This window comes from Piliocolobus tephrosceles, chromosome 5 (genome assembly GCF_002776525.5).
Source record: "Piliocolobus tephrosceles isolate RC106 chromosome 5, ASM277652v3, whole genome shotgun sequence".
Classification (NCBI taxonomy): Eukaryota; Metazoa; Chordata; class Mammalia; order Primates; family Cercopithecidae; genus Piliocolobus; species Piliocolobus tephrosceles.
In genome coordinates, this window is record NC_045438.1 from 4,849,074 (window position 1) to 4,874,258 (window position 25,185).

Here is a 25,185-nt window from a genome sequence, read left to right on the forward strand (position 1 = left end):
AGCCACCGCGCCCGGCCTCTTTTTCCATTTTCTTTAACGTTCCCATGCTGTTAAATTTGAAGTGTGGCTCAAATAAGCCTAAATAATGCTGCGACAACCCTAAGAAACTAAGCTCACTCCCGTTGCCATGAAATATTCGTTTTGTTGTTGACCGAAAAGTATGGAAAGGATAACTCTGGAGTTAATCCTGAGAAGAAACCAGGAGAAGCTCTGCTTCTAACAGCTCTCTGTCTGGCTTTCCTCCTTTATCAACTGGAAAATGTTTTTCCATTTAATTCCATTGAACGAATTACATACAGACCACTTAAAGAACTCTATAGGTTAATAGGCCTATTCTTTTAAAAATAAAAACACCCTAGGGAGGTTAGGGCTCTGAAGCATTCACACATTAGAGTGAATGAATTCAATCAGATTACAGGAGTAAGGAGTCTTCCCAGAGGGCTACAGAAGCTATCAAGAATCATCTGATGGAAACAGAAAGAAGGTTTTCGCTTCTGATGGTTAGCACCATCGTCCTCTGTATGAGGTCAGTCCCTCTTCCTGATACCATTCTGGTCTCTTCAAATCAAGGAAATGACCTGACCGGAGATGAATCCCAGAAGAGCCCTGGATATTTACTTTAGGGACTCCTTCCTCAGCTGCAATACTTCCTTCTCTGGTTTTTCCTGAATGCCAAACAATCATGTGTGGGAACATAAGTTCAATGACCGCATGTACAGTGTTTCCCCAAGAGCAAAACAACACAGATAAAAACAACTGCTCCCTGAAGATTTCAAATCTAAATGAGTGGAAGAGGCTGTGTGAACATACGGGTAACTATTTGCTCAGTACAAAAAGTCAGTGCAAAATCACAGATCTGGAAATAAGAAGAGATCCTGATATGATGCTGAAGTTTCTACACTCCTCCCAAAATAAAAATCAGACAATTAGTACAAATAACTATAAGGAATATGAAGCAAAACCTTTTCTAATTCATTAATGGTTTAGATTTCTGTACTCTGCTTTTTGCATGGAAGTTTAACTTCGAATTATATATATATATAAAATTATATAATTATATATTATAAAATAAATAATATATACTTTTAAAATTATATAAAATATATTATATATGTATGTATTAAGTCCAGTCGACGTAGCAGAAGTTAACTGAGAACATAAAGTCTAAATTATTCAATAGTTTTAATAATGCTTGTTCAAAAGTAAGATAAAATCCAAGTTAAACTTTTTGTTATCCTGTTTTCCTACAAAAAGAGCATTCAAATGTATACAAATACAGACAAATGATTCCAAAAAACAGATTGAAAGCCAAAGGGTAGTTCTTCGTTCCTGCTTGGAGGTGGTAGCACCTAACAAATTCAGGCTAGAGCCTGTTATCTTCCTGAAGTAGCACCCTTGTATCAACAGAAGAAACCATCAAAAAACATAAAAAAGAATACATTCTCAAAAGTCAAGGTCAACTTGGCATTTAAAGATTTACTGTGCATAAGTGATCACTTTTACTATAAATCAGGGTGTAAATTTTAAAATAAATTTTAATGTTCTGAAAAGTATGTGGCAAATATTTGTGAAAAATGTTACATATATGTGAGTATATATGTATCATTTTATTCATTTGAGTAAAGATTTTAGTTTCTAATAGCATACTGTTACCAAACTTTTAGATCTTAAACCTTGGCACAAATTTAGAGACTTATTTGTCTTTGAATGTTTGTGTCCTCTCATAGCTAAAAATCTATCCAGAAGGGGAAAGTAAATGGGAGGGTCATGGTAGGCAGAGAACACAAATATCGTGAAGTAAGCCTGCATGTCCAAGTGCCCGGCATGCACCGCTGTCCTTGGTGGATGGAAGGCTTTTGTGGATTACGTACAGTACGACTTGCCTTGCCTGCGAAAGAGTTATGTTGGAACATCTGTAGTTACCCCCAGCCTGACCCTGAACTCAGAATTGCCAGTGAGAGGCTCTGCCTTTTCTCCATAGACACCCACTAGCCAGCCTCCTGGCCGCGAGCATGGTGTGCCAATGGCACCATGCTCCCTAACCACCACCCCTCTCTAACACTGCTCCTCAGTCTTGACCCTACCCCTATAATCCCTCTAAGCATTGTTCCTGCCTTCCATCAAACACAAGACTCACCTCCTTCGTGAAGATGATCTAACCACCTCTCCCCTAACTTCAGTTACTGCTTCCAAATGCCACTGCCTATGAGCATGAGCCAACAACCCCAATCATAAAATGGGTGTTAGGCCCAAAGTTTCTATGTGAGTTCATAAGTTGGTTCTGCAGAACTTAAGACACATTTTCCAACAAAAACAATGTCACAACTTGTGGTCAGGATACCTATTTGATCTATGACATTGCTAACTATAATACACTTAAATAAAAAGTAGGAGGGGGAAGGAAAACACTACTATACAATTATCAAAATAACATCAGAGTCACCATATCTATGCTGACTAACTTGAGAACCTATCCAAGATAAGATGGCCCACCATCCATTGTGAAAATGGAACAGTAAAACATGACCATGTTCTTTCTGATGCAAGACGGGGCTAGGACAAAATAGTAGGGGCAGGGGGAGAACATCATACAGATTAATGAGTGATAAGAATATATAGGTCCTGACACTTTTTCCCCGACTTATGGATCCCAAAACGCCTAAAACCTCTGTCTTGTGCCTTATTCTTGGAACCCAGGCCATGTGAAAACCTGTCCAAGAAACAAGAGTTGCAGAAGGCAGAAGGAGAGAATGAGAGAGAGAAATACAGTGGTTCAAGGAGTACTTTTCCCTCACTAGGTTTCCACTCCGGGAGTGTCTCCCACTTGGCCATTCTGAGCTGCCTGTTTATATGTGTGGACGTCTGGACCACAAGGCAGGCTGACACTGAGTTTTACACAGCTCTAGTTGTACACTTTCTAGTGGCTGAGGAAATCTGAAAGTATGAAAAGCTTAAGTTGAACCATTTAAAGCACTTAACACATTTTTTTTTTTCTCATGAAGCTAAAAGAGCACAGGATGAAAACAAATGAAGAATATAATATTAACAAAGGCCATCTTTTTAAACAGTGTTAACAAAGGCCACCTTTTTTCACTTTCCAAACTCATCACTGAACAACTGTCTCTAGGAGTCTTCCAGGGAGCTCAGTGGTTCTGTAAGGGTTTCAGCTGATGATAATATTGGAGACAACCAGTAATTTACTGAAGTTGTAAAAACCCAAAAAGGATTAAGCCTTTATTTTCTCCCACAAAAGCACCTGAGGGAAAAAATACTCCTCTGCCCAGGGCTTCAGAGTGTGCCATTTTAATTTACGTGTCAGCATAAGCAGCGAGCTTTCTGATTGCTATGTTTCTCATCCATGCAGAGACCGGAAACGCTGCTCTAAGCACTCATGCGTATTTTTCCAGTTGACAAACCCTTGCTATCACATCGCTGCGGTCTTTTCAAAGTTGTGAGCTGATTAATTATCCTTCAGGGTTACCTTCTACTCAGAACAAACGGTACTGAAAAAAAGTACTTACTCCCTCGAAAGCACACCATTGGCCAGAATCCCTTCATATCGACTGATCCCTTTGCGCTGAAGCACACTGATCTGGCCACCCAGTTCATCAGCAATGATTCCTGCATGGACGGCAGCTTTGCACAATAAAGAGGTCTGAAACACAGCAACATTATTAGGCAGAACTTAAAAGAACACAGTTAAAATATAGTTGGCGTTTTCTATTTAGTTTCCGTGGTAATGTATAGTAGCGGCCCCAATGAATAAAGCCTGCCAATGGCCATGCCCTGGAGTGGTCACCTCCCTCACTGACTCTGGGCCATGTGGCTTACTTTGTTCTGCTGCAGATAACAGGGCCTAGCCGGCCGGGCGCGGTGGCTCAAGCCTGTAATCCCAGCACTTTGGGAGGCCGAGACGGGCGGATCACGAGGTCAGGAGATCGAGACCATCCTGGCTAACACGGTGAAACCCCGTCTCTACTAAAAATTCAAAAAAATTAGCCGGATGTGGTGTGGCGGGCGCCTGTAGTCCCAGCTACTCGGGAGGCTGAGGCAGGAGAATGGCGGGAACCCGGGAGGCGGAGCTTGCAGTGAGCTGAGATCCGGCCACTGCACTCCAGCCTGGGCGACAGACCGAGACTCCGTCTCAAAAAACAACAACAACAACAACAACAAAACAACAACAACAAAAACAACAAAACAGGACCTAGCCAACTGCTACACATGTGACTGAAGCCACCTTAGATTCTTGAGCCCCAGTTAATCTGCCATATGATGGTAGCCACAAGAGTGATTCCAGGCTAAGGGAGCTTACTAATCCAATGCAGTATAGGTGGAGCCCAAATTATCACCCTCAAACTCATCAGCAAACAAAGTGGCTGCTACTTCAAGCCACTACGTTTTGGAGTGGCCTGTTAAGCAGAAATCGATAACAGATGCAGTTTATTATACTTAGGCTATTAGACACACATGCCAAGTTATCATTTGTGAAGCTGAACTTTCAATTCCACATATTCATTTTTAAATTAATTTAGAGATTTATCAAGGTACCAAAACGACAATGGTAATGACAGCCACAGACATTAAATGGAACAGAAAGCTTAACAAAGTTCCTAGGGGGATGATGAGCAACTAGGGACTGACAGCCTCCATCTCACTTCCTGAATCCCCTCAGGAGGCATCAAAAAGCCAGTGCCAGCTCAGCCCTGCGATGTTCAGTGTGAGGTGTCAGCAGGCTGCTGGCTGTTCTGACAGATGCAGCAGGAGCAGCAGACTGGCTCTGCTTTAAGGCGGTTGTGGGATTGGAATTGGCTCTGTCAGGAACTGGGGCTTCAGAAATGACTAGAACTTTCTATGGGGTGCCCAGGCCTGTAGGTCCCCAAGCAAAGACCTCTGTGGAAGGGTGATAAGGCACTCAGATCCAGGAGTGAGGGGATAAGAAACATAATTTCCTAAATAAACCTTAGCTATGCTCCACTTCTTCATGAGTATTAATGCCAACATAGAAAGGCAGCTCATGAAATTGTGTCTCAATAACTGGACTCAAGAATTTCTCTTTTTGTTAATGACAATGCTGCTTACCTTATTTACAATGGAAAAGTTCCCTTAGACTTAAGTTACAATACTATGAGGACTAATGAGACAAATCATATTTTGCAGTTAATATATTTGCAATAAAGTTGAGAACTTTGTGATCGTCAACTTAGAGAGTTCATATTTCCCAAACTAGATTAGGTTTGGCAAAGTGAGTCAGTTTTGCAATAACTGCTATCATAACAAAAGAAAGATTTCACAATAGAAAAAAAAGAGAAAACATGATAATGCTGAAACAGAGATGCAAATACTACCCTCCCTAATTTTGGAGGAAAAAATATTTAAAATTAGAAGAGAAAAAGATTGTACTCTTTAATAAGAATGCAGCTTGCATTGTTATCTTTCCTGAATTTTCTGTGTATTTTTTCCTGAATTTTCTTTCATTAAAAAGCTTCCTTATCATCAGTTTGGACTCCTGGGTCCAAACGAAATGGAGGAGCCAACTGAAAAGGAAAAGTCCAGAATTTAAATTTAGCAATTTATCTTGTCATCCTGGCTTTGCCTCTAACTCCACGAGGTATATGCAAGTCATTCCACTGCTCCTGACCTGGCTTCCCATTCCTCTGGACAACGACAAGCCTAGACTCGATGCGGTCTAGTGCATGCGTCCCCAAGCCCCCAGGCTGTGGACTGGTATTGGTCAGTGGCCTGTTAGGAACCAGGCCACACAGCAGGAAGTGAGGGGTGGGCGAGCACACATTACAGCCTGAGCTCTACCTCCTGTCAGATCAGCAAATGCATTAGATTCTCACAGGGGTGCAAATCCTACTGAGAACTGCGCATGTGAGGAATCTAGGTTGTGTGTTCCTTATGAGAATCTAATTCCTGGTAATCTGAGGTGGAACACTTTCATCCTGAAACCATCCAGTCTGTGGAAAAATTGTCTTTCACAAAAGTGGTCCCTGTTGCCAAAAAGGTTGGGGACTGCTGCTCTAGTGTCTTTTCTGAAGGTCTGTCACTTTGTGATTCTAAAGGGTACCCAGTGCACCTTTTACAGGACACATGCAGGCCTGTCTTCCTTGCTAAACCCCAGAATGAAAACCACATTGGTTCAGTGGTCTGCTGGGCAGCTATTCCCACTGTCCTTGGGATCACTGGTCTTCATCCTAGGAACCCTGCCTATAGAGAGCTCTCAAGGGACTTGAAATGTTCCAGAGCCTCCTTGGCTGTAAGAGGACAGGTTCGCAGGCCAACGAGCAACAGGATCTAACAGCATCATTGGCCAACAAATGTTCTCCTTTCTCACAGTAGCCAGTATTGAAGGAATTCAATGGTGTATACCCTTTTTATAAAAATTTTATTTAATTGCAGCTATGGCTTTCCATAATAGGTTGGTGCAAAAGTAATTGTGGTTTTTTGCCATTTCTTTTAATATTAATTGTAGGCTATAGGATACATCTCCAAAAGACCAGCCATCAAGTTTCACTATCATATTATTATGATAAAATTGCCAGCATTTTCCAGGATTATTTTCTTCAAAACAGTCACTCCCTCATCCATGCAACTTAAAGAAAATTGACATTTATTTAAGTTGCCACTTTTTTGGTATTGAATTTTTTTTTTTTTTTTTTTTGAGACGGAGTCTCGCTCTGTCACCCAGGCTGGAGTGCCGTGGCACGATCTTGGCTCACTGCGCACTCTGCCTCCTGGGTTCATGTCATTCTCCTGCCTTAGTCTCCCAAGTAGCTGGGACTACAGGCATCCGCCACCATGCCCAGTTAATTTTTTGTATTTTTAGTGGAGATGGGGTTTCATTGTGTTAGCCAGGATGGTCTTGATCTCCTGACCTTGTGATCCGCCTGCCTCAGCCTCCCAAAGTGCTGGGATTACAGGTGTGAGCCCCCGTGCCCGGCTGGTACTGATTTTTAAAATTCACATTTATTGAACCTGACTTTTGAAAATTCCCTTTTGAAGAGATGGTACAATTTATGCCTTTATTTTTTAGGTATTTTGAAGTCTAAGTCTCACTGAAATGTAAATATTGGAAAGCCGTATTACCTAGCCTATGTACATGGGTACATATTACCTAGCATATGTACTTAGCCTATGTACATTCTGCTCTGTAGAGCAGACCGTCTCTACAACCAGCTGGGCAGAATTTGCTGGAAAAAGAAAAATAAATAATTTATATTTTATTAAATTACACAACCAAAAAATATTAAACTGTACTTAAAGTTTTAAAGTATTTTCTGCCCTCCATATAATATCTTGCTTTAATGGCAAATTAGAAACCTGATTTGTGAAAAAATACATATTGATCTACAATGTTCATCTGAAGGCAACTTTTACACAATAATTCTTTGTTTTATACAAGGATTCACCATAAAGTCTATTAAACAATAAGCTTCCTGGCTGGGCACAGTGGCTCAAGCCTGTAATCCCAGCACTTTGGGAGGCCAAGGCAGGTGTATATGAGGTCAGGAGATCGAGATCATCCTGGGTAACACGGTGAAACCCCGTCTCTACTAAAAATACAAAAAATTAGTGGGGCATGGTGGCAGGCGCCTATAGTCCCAGCTACTCAGGAGGCTGAGGCAGGAGAATGGCATGAACCCAAGAGGTGGAACTTGCAGTGAGCCAAGATCACACCACTGCACTCCAGCCTGGGTGACAGAGCTAGACTCCGTCTCAAAAATCAAACAAACAAACAAACAAACAAAAAAAAGAGCTTCCCTAATGAATTTTACTTGATACTAAGACGTTCAGCTATCCCTGACAAATGGTTTTAATTAGTAAATTATCTTAAACAAAATATACTTAAACAGAATAATGTAAATGTAATAATTCTTTAGGAAAGGAAATGCAATGGCCAGCTGAAGAGAATACCTGCATGGCTCAGGCAATTGGAGGTGGATGGTATCATCTACAATAAACATCTCTGAAGCTCACTAAGCCATAAATGATGGCCAAATAGATCAGTGTGAACTAAGGCTAAACGACTTTCAAGCAACTATCAAATCATCCCAGCATTTTCTTAACTCTTCCTTTAGGAAAAATCAACTTGTACTAAAACAGTGTTGACAATGTTTTAAAAGGAAGTGTAACAAAAAAGTAAACATTTTAGATTGCATTTAATAAAATATGAACCAAAACCAGTAAGGTAGGATAAAGCACATGCATAAAAATGTTGGTGGAATGATAGCAAAATGTTAAATTATCAAATATATGCCTCTTTCCATAATATGAATTATTTCTGTGCTGTTATAGTCCTAATTACCATATCAATAATGTTTTCTTCATAAAATTTGCATTCTTTATAGAGATGTTGGAAATAATGAAAACAAAATCACTCACATTGTCACTACCCAGAGATAATCACTTGCCATTATAATGTATTTCCTTCTGGCTTTTTCTGGGTGTGTACAAGAGGCCCAGTTTCTCCCCTTCTCCTCCTAAACTGCAGCGCACTACATGTTTACTGTCTCTATTTTACAGTACTTCTTGAACATTCTGGGGAGAGGAGAATTGCTGAAACAAATTAATTAAGTGATGTGTTCTGCTTAAAAACAGATGGTTTAGTTAGCAGGCTGGGGAGAAGGTGCCAAAAGAAAAACTGTTCTGGGGGCAGGTGAGGCAGATCTTAAGAGAAGCCCATATTCCTTCACTGGCATTGGAAACATACACCAATTTGGATGCCTAAATTTGTCAGTAGGAGACAGAACTACCTAATCTCAAAAATTCAAAAAGGCCTTTAAAGTTTCCCCCTCACACCTCCTGACAGACCACCCCTGTCTCTACTCCACAGCAGCCTTCCCACACAAACACAGTCTATCCCTGACAAATGGTTTTAACATCTACACCTGACATTTCCAGTGACGAGGAAATCACTGTTTCTCGAGACAGCCTATCCCATTTTGCATTGTTCAATTATTCCTCATATGCAGCTGAAATTGGCATCCCTATAACTTTTATCCATTGATCCCAGTTCTGCTTTTTGGAGTAACACAGAATAAACCAATACCTTTTCTACAATAGCTCTGTAAGACAATATATTCTTCCCTGAGACAGGGTACCTACTTCTTCAACAGCTCCTCTAGTTATTTATTTTACATATTCTGTTACCCTGACCTACAGGATATGCTTTGATGTTGCAAAACTCTTCCGAAAAGACTTGCTACAACTGAACACATTTCCCAAGATGAAGGCACTGTGGAGGCAGACTCCAAGATAACCCCCATTGATCGCCGCTCCCTGTATCCCATCTTGTGGGATTCCTCTGAATCCCCGAGTGTGGATGGGAGCTGAGATTTTCTTCTAAGTCTATAAGAATATGGCAAAAGTGAGGGGATACCACTCCCATGATAACATCATATAAGAGCATAATCTATCTTGCTAGGAGATGCCTTTGCTCAAAGACTCTCCCTTGTTTGCTTTGAGGATGCAACTGGCCATGTTGGGAAGGTCTACATGGCAAGAACTGAGGATGGCCTCCAGGCAAAATCCAGGAAGAAACCGAGGCCCTCAATCCAATAATCCACAAGTAACTGAACACTGTCAACACCACATGAGCTTAGAAGCAGATCCTTCCCCAGTTGAGCCTCCAATGAGATTGCAGCCCCAGCTGATATGTTTGCTGCACCCTTATAAGACCCTGAAGCCGAGAACCCAGCTAAACCATGTCCAGTCTCCTAACCCACAGAAAATGAGATAATAAATATGTGCCACTTTAAGCCTCTAAGTTTATGGTAATATTATTATGCAGCAATAAGTATTTAATACATCCATGACACTGACATATACAAAAAGGCACTAATCCGAGTTCTTCGAAGAGAGTAGCTTTCGAAACACAATATTTCCTTCCAGATACAATCATTCTAAAAGCAAATAGTGCAAAATCAGTCAGTGAGTCAAATAGGAAACCTGTTTGCCAGCACTTAAGGATCATGTACTCCCATCTACCATACAGGAAATCATTTAGCTGTTATGCTAAAAAATATAGCTCTGTCAGGAGGTAAGATAAACATCCACAGTAAGAAAAAATGATGCTATTTCTCTTACTGTACATAATTCTTACATTTCTTGCATAGAACAGGAAAATAATAAATAACACTTTCTTTTGCTGGGAAAAATTCAACGTTTTATTTCTCTTAATTCCCTGTAGTCGTTTAAGAATCGCCTGAGCCAAGTAAATCTTCAAACTGAAATAGTGTAAAACATTTTAAGAGTCAATTTGTAGGTCAAATAAGTATCCTGTGTCAATCTTGTAAATAAAAATACAGAAAAGGGGAACGAAAGACAAAGTAACAACAAAATCTGCTGTTCCCAGAATCAGAATATGCTAAAAGAGAAAATTACAGTCAAACTTTTTCCCCATGCCACAGAGGATTTATCAATCACCTGGAACAAGTAGATAAAGGTTATTTTCCCACAGGCATAAAAATACACGTTAATCACTTTAAGAACAGATTCACAACAATAGGTTTTTGCTATAGATTTCTAATAACTTAAGGCACTTCTCAAAAGCTAGGCTATTAACCCAACTACTTCAAATAGCAATGTAAATGTCTAAACAAATCAGATACTAGATTTCCAGGACACAGAAATCTGTAAATAGAAACAAGTGGAGGATTATGTATCTGAGATAGGACATGCAGGAACAATGTATTACTACATAACCCAGGCAGTCTTACTGGACATAAGAACTTGGTTTGCAAAGAGAGAGGGGAATAAGAGCAGGGTGGATGGCTTCATTGGCCTCAGACACAATGTCACTATTCTATGATGTGAATATCCATGTCCTTTGCTCTATTACAGGTACCAGTTGGAATGTTACAGAAATAAACCATAACAAAAAGGATGCAAATCTATAACCTCTTACAAAAAGTGGATGGAATAACACTCTCCGATGGTAAAGTTTTGGTTTTCATTTCATTTATAATAAGCTTAGCTGGAAATGCTAGAAATAGGAATGAATGCATGGGTAACCTTGGTTTTTATACTTATTTCATTTATTCTCAGAGAAGAGAGACTCATGCATCTATCTAGAGCTTTTTTTTTTTTATCTCATTTGACTTTACTCAGTAATTAATTTACACAGAGTAAAGCACTTACTCCTTTTCATTCATTCTCTGCCATTACCCTCAATTACTTACATCTCTATATCCATCTACCATATTCCCGGAAATGTCTCCTGCTACGTCTCTACAGCCAGCTGGGCAGAATTTGCTGGAAAAAGAAAAATACATAATTTATATTATATTAAATTACACGACCAAAAAATATTAAACTGTACTTAAAGTTTTAAAGTATTTTCTGCCCTCCATATAATATCTTCCTTTAATGGCAAATTAGAAACTTGATTTGTGAAAATACAGATTGATCTACAATGTTCATCTGAAGGCAACTTTTACACAATCATTCCTTGTTTTATATAAGGATTCACCATAAAGTCTATTGAACAATGAGCTTCCCTAATGCATTTTACTTGATTCTAAGACATCCAATAAATATTTTTCAGAAACAGAAACATTTCTAAACATTATATATAGTATAATCTTGTTTCTGTAAGAAATGTTCAAAATATGTAACAATTTTGTTTTCTATGGATAAAAAAGACAAAGAAGAATATCCCTAGATTCTCTCTGGCAGTAAGATTGTGAGGAACTTTCACTTTCCATGTTATATATACTGTAATATTGCCATTATATTAGCACAGTCTGATAGAAATATAATGGGAGCCATATACACAAATTTAAATACTCGAGTAGTCATATTTTTAAAAAGTAAAAAGAAACATGCAAAATTAATAATATATTCTATTTAATCCAGCATGTTCAAATTTTATCATTTCTACATGTAATAAACAGAAATAAATACCAGTAAGATATTTTCTCTTTTTTTGATTCGACTTCCAAAATCTGGGGTGCATTTTATACAACACACCTCAATTTGCACTCACCACAGTTCAAGTGTACATTAGCTATCCGTGGCTAGTGGCTACCATATTAGATGGTCTGGTCTACATTAGTTATGAAATACTTTTGCAATCAGAAAAAAAGTATATATTTTAAAATTAGGATTCCAAGGCCGGCACAGTGGCCCATGCCTGTAATCTCAGCACTTTGGGAGGCCAAGGCGGATGGATAACCTGAGGTCAGGAGTTCAAGACCAGACTGGCCAACATGGAGAAACCCCGTCTCTACTAAAAATACAGAAAAATTAGCCCGGTGTGGTGGCAGATGCTTGTAATCCCAGCTGCTTGGGAGGCTGAGGCAGAAGAATCACTTGAACCTGGGAAGCGGAGTTTGCAATGAGACCAGATCACACCACTGTACTCTAGCCTGGGGACCAAGAGCAAAACTCCGTCTCAAAAAAAAAAATTAGGATTCAATTTACTTAATAGTCATTTTTCATGAAACTTTCCAGAAATATGTCATAGCATGTGGTGCAGCCAAAGGGTGTCAGTGCTAGGAGCAGAGAGGCCCAGTCTCCGGCACTACTTAGCTCGCAGTGGGACCCTGATACCGCATATAATCTCTCTCAGATTGTTTCTTCATCTCTAGTCCCTTCAAGTGTCAACATATCAACAAGATATGAAGACAGCCATAAACATCTATAAAAAATACACAAAAAGGAAGCCAAAATATTATAAGAATGTTGTCAGCTTTGAAGATGCATGCCATGTGCCCTTACTTCTATATATATACCACTTTACATAATGTTTACTTGGTTTGTTTAAAAAGAGTGTACCAGCCCAAACAGATTCCAGAACAGAAGTTGTTTTTATTTCATTTCCTCTCGGTGTCCTCTTGCTGACTTGGCAAATTATATATGTAACAAGTAATTATCAAAACTATCCAAATAAATATTCCATAATTTTTTCCCATTGACCTTTTGGAGTCCCCGCATTGCAGTAGTACTCATGGAATTAAGAAATAAAAATAGTGAGAATTCCCATTACAGAGTAACAATTCCCTAGAGCCAATTCCCTTAGAATCAGCTGTATTTCAGAATTCAGAATTTCTTGGCTTCTAGAAAAGTAAAACAGTTCTAATGATGTATATGACACAATACACTGGTGGGGTCTGCAGACATTAATAAAAAACATTAAAATACCTGTGTCAAATGCCTTAATAGTCATATTAAATAACATGTAAAGATTAAATGGTCTCATGTTAACCTAGTCCAATTTTGCTGTCAAACTAATTTAAGGTCACAGTAATAAACAATCATCACCAAATGAGTTACAAAAGGCTTTCAAAACTTTCTATACTTCATAATTACAGATGAGCGCTTGTGGACCTGCATTAGTCACCAGGCCTTTTATTTAATCTAAATACTACAAAATGGCTGGGCTAAAGCTGAGATGTCTGGCACCAAAATGCCACCTTGTAAGCTTGGATATATTCCCTTTCTTTAGGAGAACAAGAAATGACCATTTGCTACCCAGAGGCCCTTATCACCAACTGGGACTGTAGAGGTGTAGCTAGAAGAGATAATATTGGCATATGTGTATATTGGATGAACAGTAACTTTAAAAGCAACATTTAATTATTGCTCATTTTCATTATTCCCCCATTAGACTTAATATTAGTTAACACTAGAGTTGTTTCTGCACATAAAATAATCTCATTCATTAGAATGTCCAAATGTCTGAGATAGGACCATGGGCTCTTAAGCCTGACTCCCTGGCTACACTTACGAGGTATGTAGCCCTCAGCAAGTCTTAACTGGTTTGTACCTTGTTTTTTAGGATGTAACAGAACCTTCCCTGCAGACATGCTGAAATGTTCACAAGAGCGACTGACTCTGTGCTAAGTGCAGAGAGCTATACTGGGCACTAGGAAAGCACTCTAGAGAGTCATAGGTGGGTGCCATGCTTCACACCTGTAATTCCAGCACTTTGGGAAGCTGAGTCCAGAAGTTAGAGATCAGCTTGGGCAATATAGAAAGACACCCATTTCTTAAAAAATTTAAAAATCAGCCACCTATGATGGTGCACACCTGTTGTCCCAGCCACTTGGGAGGCTGAGGCAGAAGCATACTTTGAGCCCTGGAGTTTGAGGCTGTAGGGAGCTATAATTGTACCACTGCACTCCAGCCTGGGCAAGAGAGCAAGACCCTGTCTCAGAAAAAAAAAAAAAAAAGTCACAGTTTTTGTTAGTGTTGTTGACAATGATCTGTAGACAGTGGTTGTGCACTGGGGGCGATTCTGTCCACCACGAGGCATTCGGCAATGTCTGGAGACACTCTTGGTTATCACCACTGACATCTAGGACATAGAGGCCAGGGACGCTGCTAAATACCTAACAATGCGCAGGACAGCCCTGCAACATAAAGAATTACCTGACGCAAAATATCAACAGTGCCAAGGCTAAGAAATTCTGCTTTAGACTGTTTACTTGATAGATAAGGAAATGTGCATCAAAGTGGCTAAGTAGTTTTTCAGGTTAAAGCTGGGTTGAAAATTTTCATCTTCTTATTTGCAGTAGGTTTTTCTCTAGTGGTAAAGACAAAATGCACCTCCTCCCAAATGAAAGAATTGTAAAAGTCACTCCCAAATACCAGCCAGGAAAAAAAAATACAGTCTAGACTCAGTAATGATTCACCGGCCCTATAGTGGAACTCAGGGGTCAGCAAACTATGGCCTGTGGACCAAATCCACCCTACTGATGTTTTTGTAAATACAGTTTTACTGAAACACAGCATGTCTGTTAGTGAATACATTGTCTATGGCTGCTTTTTTTTGCTACAACAGCAACAGAGATTATATGAATAAATGCAACAGAGATTGTATGGCCTGGAAAACCTGAAATATTTATTATCTACCCCTTGACAGAAAATGTTTGCTGACTTCCTGCTATATAAGAAACTATTTCAAATATTCTTCATTAGTTACAACATGAATGGTTAAAAAGAGCTTTAAGCACAAACGTTTCTGGTTTAACATGAAGGAAAACAAAATGTTCAGCAATACACAACTACTGCAACACAGTTAGGATACCTATATTTACCTGTATTCTGTCTTCAAATAATGGCTAGCTCGTTCCAAACACGTTATTAAATCTGTCATAAAGATAATTGCAATTAATAGAATGAATAAAAACTAGGACACTCATGCTGCAAAGCTTTCTTTTAAAATAAAAGAGAGTTTTGAAAAAGTATTTATTCAGAATTTTCCTTTTAAAAATAAATACTGAGAATCACCATCTCCAGTATTTAATGAGTTCATTTCTTTTTTCTGCCACCAACGACAGTTTTTCAACACAATCATCTAGTAAATGATAGCAGAATCTATAGTCAACAGAAGAAAAAAACAACAACACTCTTTAGTTGCTACCCACTATATGCCTACAAAGACCACATGTATAACGTCCCCTGACAGGAAGAAAACAATTTCAAAAGCCCAACATAGTTCATAGAGAAGGTTCCCACAAACATTTTAATTCAATAATTTAGCCAGTGGCATCTGGTGACAGAGAAGCAGACCTTTACCAAGAAAACCTATAGCATATAAGCTTTCATCAACCAGGACCAAGCATTGTAAAAAAGAAGGTGCTCTCTGGGGTAATTTACAGAATGAAACAAATATTCAGCAATAGAGGCTAAGATACAGTGGATCTCGAAGCATTTAGATCAACATAGTATGGTTTCCAAAATATTCCACACTTACTGTAATAGTTATTTGGGAGCAGTATATGGTGAACACTGGCCATGTAGGCATCTGCTGTGATTAGTCAGAGCTGATTGGCTAAGAGGAAAATGAACGGCACACCTCATTCCCAGAGTCTTTCTGCCAGAGAGGACTGAGAGCAGAAACCTCTATGACCATAGGCAGACATGGTATGGGCTGCACAGTAATTACTCTGAAGCACAAGAGCCCAGGACCGGAGCCCATGCTTCCTTCTCTCATCAGTGTTCGTGTTTCCCTTCCCTTCTCTCCCATACAAGTTTCGGCTTTCCGGTTATTACACTGTGTGACACTGACTTCCTCATCCTGCACACACTGTGCATGTCTCCCGTGCTGGTGTACTGGTGTGTGTTGGGGAGGGGCTCACTGGTGAAAAGGCTTGCCCCTGAGCTAGGAAGGAGGTTGGGGGAGGGCTCCAGAGAATAGTGAGGACAGAAGGATCAGAAGGGGAACACAAAGGTGTGCTATCTAAGGTTTTTAGGAAAAATGAGATGAATCCTATCTCATATAAGTCAACTGATCAATCAAACATGCTAATAAGCTTGTCCAGCCCATGCCCCTTGGGTCACATGCAGCCCAGGATGGCCTTGGATGCAGCCCAACACAAATTCCTAAAGTTTCTTAAAACATAATTATAAAATTTTTTGCAATTTTTTTTTTTTTTAGCTCATCAGCTATTGTTAGTGTATTTTACGTGTGGTCCCAAGACAATTCTTCTTCTTCTCATGTGGCCCAGGGAAGCCAAAAGATTGGACACCCCTATGCTACAACATGATTCAGTTCAGACCTAACCATTTACAAAGATACAATGTTCCTCTTCTCCCTCATATCTTAATTCAGCATCCGAGACCACAATTATGTCCAGAGATGGTGATAAGTAGCAAGAGGAATTCTTACACAGATAAGGTTTAGACATGTGTGTTGATTCTTCTGTTATACCTGGATGGTCGCTGCTCGCATAGGTCAGCAAAAAACCCCGGCCAGAAATGTGGGATCCACTCTCAAAGCGGACGGTGACTTCACTCGTGTTCAACAGGAGTTCTCTGGGAACAGTCATACTTCCACAGTACGGACCTAAAAACAAAGCACACTTGTGGCACATTTCAAAATTTATACCAGCACAAATGATTAGTATATGGCATTTTTTTTTCCTTTAAAGGTCAAATGTACTAGACAATACATATGTATGATTATAATCTTTACCAACTGAAATGTAGCTTGATGCTCGGACTCATAATTTCTGACTGATTGTGAACTAAGAGGAAAGTGGCTTACTCTAGACAAGCAATAGGCTGGAACTAGTTAACTGTGAGCAACCCAAGAGAGAGGTTTTGGTTTTTGTAAAAAGACAAACGTTACACACATTAGGTAGTAAAGAAAATTTTATTACAAAAATGTTATTTTAGGGCCTCCTAAATTTGTTCAAATAAACTAAAAAAAATCATTTTTTTCAGGGAAGTTTTGAAGTTAAAAGACTTGGCAAAGCATCGTAAGAATTTTATTCACATGCAGCATACACATTGATATTTCCTTTACAGTAACTTCTGGTTAACCCCCCCCAATTCATTTTGATTTATAAAACGTATACAAAAGCAGAGTAACTTCTAAAGTGTTTTGAAATATTACAGTACAAATTATACAATTAAGGGTATAACATTGTTTCTAAAATAAGTTGCTTGAAAAGCAATAGGGAACTCAATGAACTTTCAAAGGACAAAATTACATTTGGAGCTTAAAATAACAAAAACTCTTCTTAAGACTACGCAAACTAAAGTTCAGCTTTTAAACTGTCATTTTGGGCCGGGCGCGGTGGCTCACGCCTGTAATCCCAGCACTTTGGGAGGCCGAGACGGGTGGATCACGAGGTCAGGAGATCGAGACCATCCTGGCTAACATGGCGAAACCCCGTCTCTACTAAAAATACAAAAAACTAGCCGGGCGACATGGTGGGCGCCTGTAGTCCCAGCTACTCGGGAGGCTGAGGCAGGAGAATGGCGTGAACCCGGGAGTTGGAGCTTGCAGTGAGCTGAGATCCGGCCACTGCACTCCAGCCTGGGTGGCAGAGTGAGACTCCGTCTCAAAAAAAAAAAAAAAAAAAAATTGTCATTTTGAAAGTAACATATGCAGGACAATCTCTACGAAACAGGGATTAGCAAGCAAACTTTGAAAAGAGGTATTATTTATTAACTTCTCTCAAAACAGTATGGAAATAGCGGCAACAACAATCATGATCAAGAAAGAAGAATAAAAGAAAAAGACTGCTCCAAGTCAATATGAATAAAACTGGGTTATATTGACCAGAACCAATAGGGACAAAACTGCTTGATATGGTTTTGCTGTGTCCCCACCCACATCTCATCTTGAATTCCCATGTGTTGTGGGAGGGACCTGGTGGGAGGTAATTGAATCATGGGGGAAGGTGTTTCACATGCTGCTCTCATGATAGTTAATAAGTCTCATGAGATCTGATAGTTTTTAAAAAAGGAGGTCCCCTGCAGAAGCTCATTTCTCTTTTCTGCTACCATGTGAGACGTGCCTTTTGCCTTCCACCATGATTTGAGGCTTCCCTAGCCATGTGGGACTGTAAGTCCAATTAAACCTTTCTTTTGTAAATTGCCCAGTCTCAAGTATGTCTTCATCAGCAGCATGAAAACGGACTAATACAGTAAATGGGTGCCAGTAGAGTGGGGTGCTGCTGAAAAGATACCCGAAGATGTGGAAGTGACTTTGGAACTGGGTAACAGACAGAGGTTGGAATAGCTGGAGGGCTAAGAAGACGGGAAAATCTGGAACTTCCTAGAGGTCTGTTGAATGGCTTTGCCCAAAATGCTGACAGCGATATGGACAATAATGTCCAGGCTGAGGTCTGTCAGATGGAAATGAAGAACTTGTTGGGAACTGGAGCAAAGGTGACTCTTGTTCTGTTTTAGCAAAGAGACTGGTGGCATTTTGACCCCGCCCTAGAGATTTGTGTAACTTTGAACTTGAGAGAGATGATTTAGGGTATCATGCGGAAAACATTTCTAAATAGGAAAGCATTCATGAGGTCACTTGGGTGCTGTTAAAGGCATTCAGTTTTATAAGGGAAGCAGAGTATAAAAGTTCAGAAAATTTGCAGCCTGACAGTGCAATAGAAAAGAAAATCCCATTTTCTGAGGAGCAATTCAAGCCAGCTGCAGAACTTTACATAAGTAATGAAGAACCCGAATGTTAATCCCCAAGACAATGGGGAAAATGTCTCCAGGGCATGTCAGAGGTCTTCAAGGCAACCTCTCCCATCACAGACCCAGAGACCTAGGAGGAAAAAGTGGTTTCCTGGGCCAGGCCTAGGGTCCCTGTGCTGTGTGCAGCCTAGAACTTGGTGTCTTGTGTCTCAGCTGCTACAGCTATGGCTGGAAGGGGACAATGCAGAACTCAGGCCATGACTTCAGAGGGTGCAAGCCCCAAGCTTTGGCAGCTTCCATGTGGTGTTGAGCCTGTGGGTGCATGGAAATCAAGAATTGGGGTTTGGGAACCTCCACCTAGATTTCAGAAGACATATGGAAATGCCTGGATGCCCAGGCAGATGTTTGCTGCAGGGGCCCTCATAGAGAACCTCTGCTTGGGTAGCGCACAAGGGAAACGTGGGGTCAGAGTCCCCACACAGAGTACCTACTGGGGCACCATCCAGTGGAGCTGTGAGAAGGAGGCCACCAGACCCCAGAATGGTAGATCCATTGCACTTGAAAAAGCTGCAGACACTCAACACGTGAAAGCAGTGGGGAGGGAGCCTGCACCCTGCAAAGCCACAAGGGCGGAGCTGCCCAAGCATGGAACTCACCTCTTGCCTCAGCGTGACCTGCATGTGAGACATGGAGTCAAAGGAGATCATTTTGGAGCTTTAAGATTTGACTGCCCCACTGGATTTCAGACTTGCATGGGGCCTGCAGCCCCTTTGTTTTGGCTAATTTATCCCATTTGGAATGGCTGTATTTACCTTATGCCAGTACCCACAATGTATCTAGGAAGTAACTAACTTGCTTTTGATTTTACAGGCTCATAGGCAGAAGGGACTTGCCTTGTCTCAGATGAGATTTGGACTGCGGACTTTTGAGTTAATGCTGAAATGAGTTAATGCTGAAATGAGTCCCCCTTTGGGGGACTGTTGGGAAGGCATAATTGGTTCTGAAATATGAGGACATGAGACTTGGGAGGGGCCAGGGTCAAAATGATATGGTTTGGGTGTCCTCACCCAAATCTCAGCTTGAATTCCCACATGTTGTGGGAGGGACCCGGTGGGAGGTAACTGAATCATGGAGGAAGGTCTTTTCCATGCTGTTCTCATGATAGTGAATAAGTCTCACGAGATCTGATGGTTTTTAAAAAAGGAGTTCCTCTGCACAAGCTCTTTTCTCTTGTCTGCCACTAGGTGAGATGTGGCTTTTGCCTTCCACCATGATTTCAGGCTTCCCCAGCCATGTGGAACTGTAAGTTCAATTAAACCTTTCTTTTGTAAATTGCCCAGTCTCAAGTATGTCTTTATCAGCAGCATGAAAATGGACTAATACACTTGCTGAAGAGTCAGAAGATCATTACACAACTAAGCATTGCCCTCCTGGTATAAAGGATCCAATTTCTCTCTGTTACAAGTTTCACATTCTGAAGATGTGATAGAATAAGAAAGAAATGCTATATGCTTGACCTCACATGCCAAATTTCTAGCATTTCCTACTACTAAATTATAGTGAAATCTAAATAAAAACGTTCACTTCCCTCTTTAGAAGCACTCATCATATGTAATTACTTACATGAGTTAATACTTTCAAATTACTTAGAATAGTACCTAGCACATACTAAGAGTTATATAAGTGCTTGTTAAATAAATGAATATATTAAAAAATAAGTAATACCTATTTTTTCTTTAGACTACGTTCCATAGTGCAAGGAACTTTTATATCCATCCCTTTATCTCCAACAGACTGTATAGTACCTGGCAGGTGACAGCCTCCCAAAAACTGTTTGAATTGAATAGAAATGCTCTTTTTACAACAGTTTCTAAAAGCCAAATTCAACTAAGAGATTCGTAAAATATTTTTAATCTTGTCACTTTGAAATACTATGCAGAAGTCAGGACGAGAAGTGTCTGCAGACAGGCAATGCAGACTAAATAAGTAGAATGATAAGCATTTTTGCAAAGTTAAGGTGAGTCAGATAGCTATACTTGACTTTTCCAACTTATTGTTTGTTTTAGATATGTTTGAAATTCCTCTGTTCTTTGCACAGATAAGAGGGGTGAAGATACTTGCTTTGTAAACCTAAGGATGAATATTATGAAGTAACTGTAACTTGTTGCTTTTAATAAGTTAGAATATTTTCAAATCACATTTTTTATATTAACCCACCCCTCCCCAAATGGTGATGATGATAGTAATCTCTCCTTACATTTCTATAACATTCCAATGAGTTCTAATGAAAACTGTAGGTGGCCAGGTACGGTGGCTCATGCCTGTAATCCCAGCACTCTGGGAGGCCAAGGTGGTAGGAGTCAGGAGGTCAGGAGTTCAAGACCAGCCTCGTCAACATGGTGAAACCCCATCTTTACTAAAAATGCAAAAAAAAAATTAGCTGAGCATGGTGGTGGGTGCCTGTAATCCCAGCTACTCCGGAGGCTGAGGCAGGAGAATTGCTTGAACCTGGGGGGTGGAGGTTGCAGTGTGCCACAACCCCACCACTGCATTGTAGTTTGGGTGACAGAGCAAGACTGCATCTCAAAAAAAAACAAACAAACAAACGCACAAAACACAAACTGTAAGGTAAGCAAGTCTAAACTGATTATCAGTGGAACTTGTTTAGATTTTTTTTTAGATTTCAAGAAACAGTTGAAAGGAAAAGTTGCGAAAAGTATATATATTTTACACAAATAAGAGTGTATACCATCTTACTAAGTTGTGCAATATATATATGATTTCCTAGACCAAAAACATATAAATATAGTAAAACTCTAATTTGGTTTCATCCTCCCAGTTATGATAAGCATGTAAATATTTCTGGAAGCAGATCAAAGAAGGAAAATGTAAACACATACCCCTTTAATTACCCTTACCACACAGACATCAGTCCCTTTCATATTTTTATTACTGTGCTGCAAAATTGTAACTACATTCTAGAGGGGGTAGGAGATACCCTCTCTGTACAAATATCATCATTGAGAGGATATTTTTCTTTTTTCTTTTTTTTTTTTTTTTGAGACAGGGTCTTTCTCCTTTCTCTGTCACCCAGGTTGGAGTGCAGTGGTGTGATCACAGCTCCTCCTGGACTCAAACAATCCTTCCACCTCAGCCTTCCAAGAAGCTGGATTACAGGTGTGTGCCACCACGTCCAGCTAATTTTTTGACTTTTTGTAGAGATGAGGTCTCACTATGTTGCCCAGGCTGGTTTCAAGTTCCTGGCCTTAAGCAATCCTCCCGTCTCAGCCTCCTCAAAGTGCTGGGATTATAGACATGGGACACAGTGCCTGGCCTGAAGAGTTATTTTGATCATTTCATCATGATTACAAACATCAGAATAGTGAGTTTTAATTCAGGGTGGGGGACAGGAGTTGAATACTGGCTGTACTATTGCCTATGGCAAAACATCCCAATTATTGCCTGCCTCAAGGTCTGACAGATGAAAATTCCTTTTCATAGACTAGAAGTTAACAATTACATTCCTAGAGTTAAAAGGCAAGAGAGAAAAATGGAAAAATATGATAGCAGTGAGGGGAAAAATAATTAATGGGAAACCATGGAAAGAGCCTGGGAGTCTGTCCTAAGCAATGTCCTCAGTGTTCCGCCGGACTCCTTTAAGGATTCTCTCTCGTCTTCTGAAAAGAAAATCCTTCTCCACTCACCCCTGCCCACGTGATATACTTCACTGTTGGTCCTCTCCAAAGGTCTCCTGACTTTTAAAAAGGATCTGCACCTATATTTAAATATTTACAAAGACAGTTTCATTGGAAATCTACATGAGAGCTCGGTGACTTCTAACTTTGATTGTGGTTATATTCTTGGGCTCAGGCAGTGTTTAGATTGGCAAACGTACCTCAGTTCAGTCAGACCGAAATCCCACCCCTCCCTAAAAATAGGACACACAATTTGGCATGGATGTTTGCTTCAGAACCAGCAGTGCTATGTGTTTTATAGCACTTGGACTTGCCATCTAACTTCCTACACTCTCTCACTTCTATCTATCTGTCTGCAAGGCAGGTTCCATCTTACTTTGCAGCCACAAATTCCCATCACACTGGGGCACAGCAGTTAATCAAGTAGGCAGAAAAATCAGGAAAAAAGAAAAACTTTTATCTTTTGTGGAATGTAACTGGCGGCCCTATATTGTGGGAAGAACTATCAGAGATACCAAATGGAACAGCCCTGTGGCATTTGGCACCAGACATGAGACTTCAGCAGACAATGGGCTGATTCCTTGGACAAAGGGAATAAAGGGCCAGGAACTATAGGAATTGCCTTCTTTGAGCACAGTAGGCCAGTTCCTCTCAGCACATTCCCTGTTTGGGGCTACTATTTCATTAGCAGCTGCAAGGGAAACCCTTTATCTTTCCATGTGTGAATAAAAGAAAGCTGTCCTACAAGGAAGAATAAACTGTCTGCTACAAGCCAAGTCTGAAATCCTCTTGATTCTCTGGCAATCTGACAGCCTGTACAGCAATGTATAGTACTTCTCTATTCTCCTGGACTGTGTGCCCAAGACTCTGGACATTACAAGGCAATGATGGTTTGGTTAAAAACTGTTCCAAGTCACTTCAGATGAGTATAAGGTTTTTATCTTAAAACTGATAAAACTAAATTATTGTTTTATCTATAGAAGGGGGCATGTTTAAAAAACAGTATGTATGCCATTAGAGAAATAAAGAAACCTCTTTCTCTTAGTAGTAGTATTTCTGATTTTTTTTTAACTACCATACTGTCAGTGGTAAAAACCACTGAGAGATCAAATAAAAACCTAACTCCTGAAAGATCTGTCATAAATCAACAACAACAACAACACAAAACCTCCAGCAAACCCTCGTAAACCTTCTGCAGCATCATCTGAAGCACACAATTCTTTCTCATGACAAATAAGAACATGCTTGATTGACCTAAGTCACCCTCCCTGGGAGTACATGTGGGTGGAGCCAGCCACATGGAATATTTGGCTGCCAGGAAAGTGGTATTCCTCGTGGCCCAGATCTGTGCTCAGAGGCGTGCTGATAAAACAATCTCCAGAAATGCTGAAGCTGCAAACACCACTAGATTTGTGTCCATTTTCGATGTGTTTCTCTGATGCCGTCAAATCGCAGATTTGTCCTTGCTTGCTAATTGCAGTAGGGTCATTGTACAAAATTACAGAATTGTCAAGGCCATTTTCTTTGAAAAGGAGAGAAATTAGCATAAAAAAGGGATATTCCTGGACTGTGCCATTAAAACCATAGTCACGTAACAGTAAGTGGTATCCCCGGAGAATTTTAGTCTCTCATTCCCGCACAAAAATCAGTGACAGATGATAAATGAACCAGGCGGCTTCTTAGACAAAGGTGCAGCTTTCCTTGGGGCTACAGGACCCAGGTCAAGAAGTGTGTCAACGCAGGGAGTTCACTACCCACTTAAGCCATTACTTCTTTCCCAATGAAAGATGGCAATTACTGAAACTGAATCACAGTGAGTCTCCAGGGAAGTATTTATGGGGAAAGAGGAGGAGGAACCCAATAGCTTTTTCTCCTTGAGGCTTATGGTTGTGTTAAAAAAATACCTAGAGTCAAGTGTTCTGGTTGATACAACATTTTACACGTTCAAGATTCTTTCTGAATTCTATCTTGGCATAAAAGGCAAAACAAAACAAAGAAAAAGCAGTCCCTCTCAATAATTTCCACTAAAGTAGCCTCAACCATAGAGGAACATGCACTTCTAGGGTGTTTGCAGCCCAAAACAAGTCTCTGTGAGCTGGAAATTTCTTTGAAGTCTATTTGTTTTATCTTTAAAAGCCATAAACATTTTTCATTCTACTTCATAATATGTCTGAGAGACATATAGACCATTTGTAAAACTGAGACTGTCAATCTTGGGCTTTTCCCTCCTTGGGATTTAAAAAACTTCAACAGATGAGATGTAATGAGTCGATCTTACTGCAATATGTCAGATAGGTATCATTCTAAAAACTGACATGCAGAAACCTGTTGTGATTAGGAGTCTGAACACTTAGTATTATTTCCAACTATTCCTATTTCTCTCATTCCTAGTGTACCACAAACATTAACAGCTGACTTCACATCATTGTACTTGCAAGTCACTGACAAAGCTTAAAAAAATAATGATTGGAAGTGGAGGTACAGAAAATGTAGGAGAACAATTTTTGAACTTCCTGGTACAAATCATTATGTAGAACACAACCAATTTAACTGACTACAATTAGGATCCTATAGTAAAGAGTTTCTTTCTGTCCCTGCCACCATG

General features: G+C 40.0%; 1 protein-coding gene across 2 annotated transcripts in view; it reads right to left on the minus strand.

The window, feature by feature from the left end:
* The window catches only part of DCBLD1 (discoidin, CUB and LCCL domain containing 1), a 69,051-nt gene that overhangs the window by 14,524 nt on the left and 29,342 nt on the right, over nt 1-25,185 (minus strand). For both annotated transcript variants that reach the window (XM_023219013.2, XM_031935532.1), the window contains exons 3-6: nt 16,661-16,795; nt 15,045-15,096; nt 11,184-11,256; nt 3,522-3,655 (exon numbers count right to left, since the gene is read on the minus strand). In XM_023219013.2, coding sequence (XP_023074781.2) covers nt 3,522-3,655; nt 11,184-11,256; nt 15,045-15,096; nt 16,661-16,795 — 394 coding nt within the window. The remainder of the gene's footprint in view (nt 1-3,521; nt 3,656-11,183; nt 11,257-15,044; nt 15,097-16,660; nt 16,796-25,185) is intronic.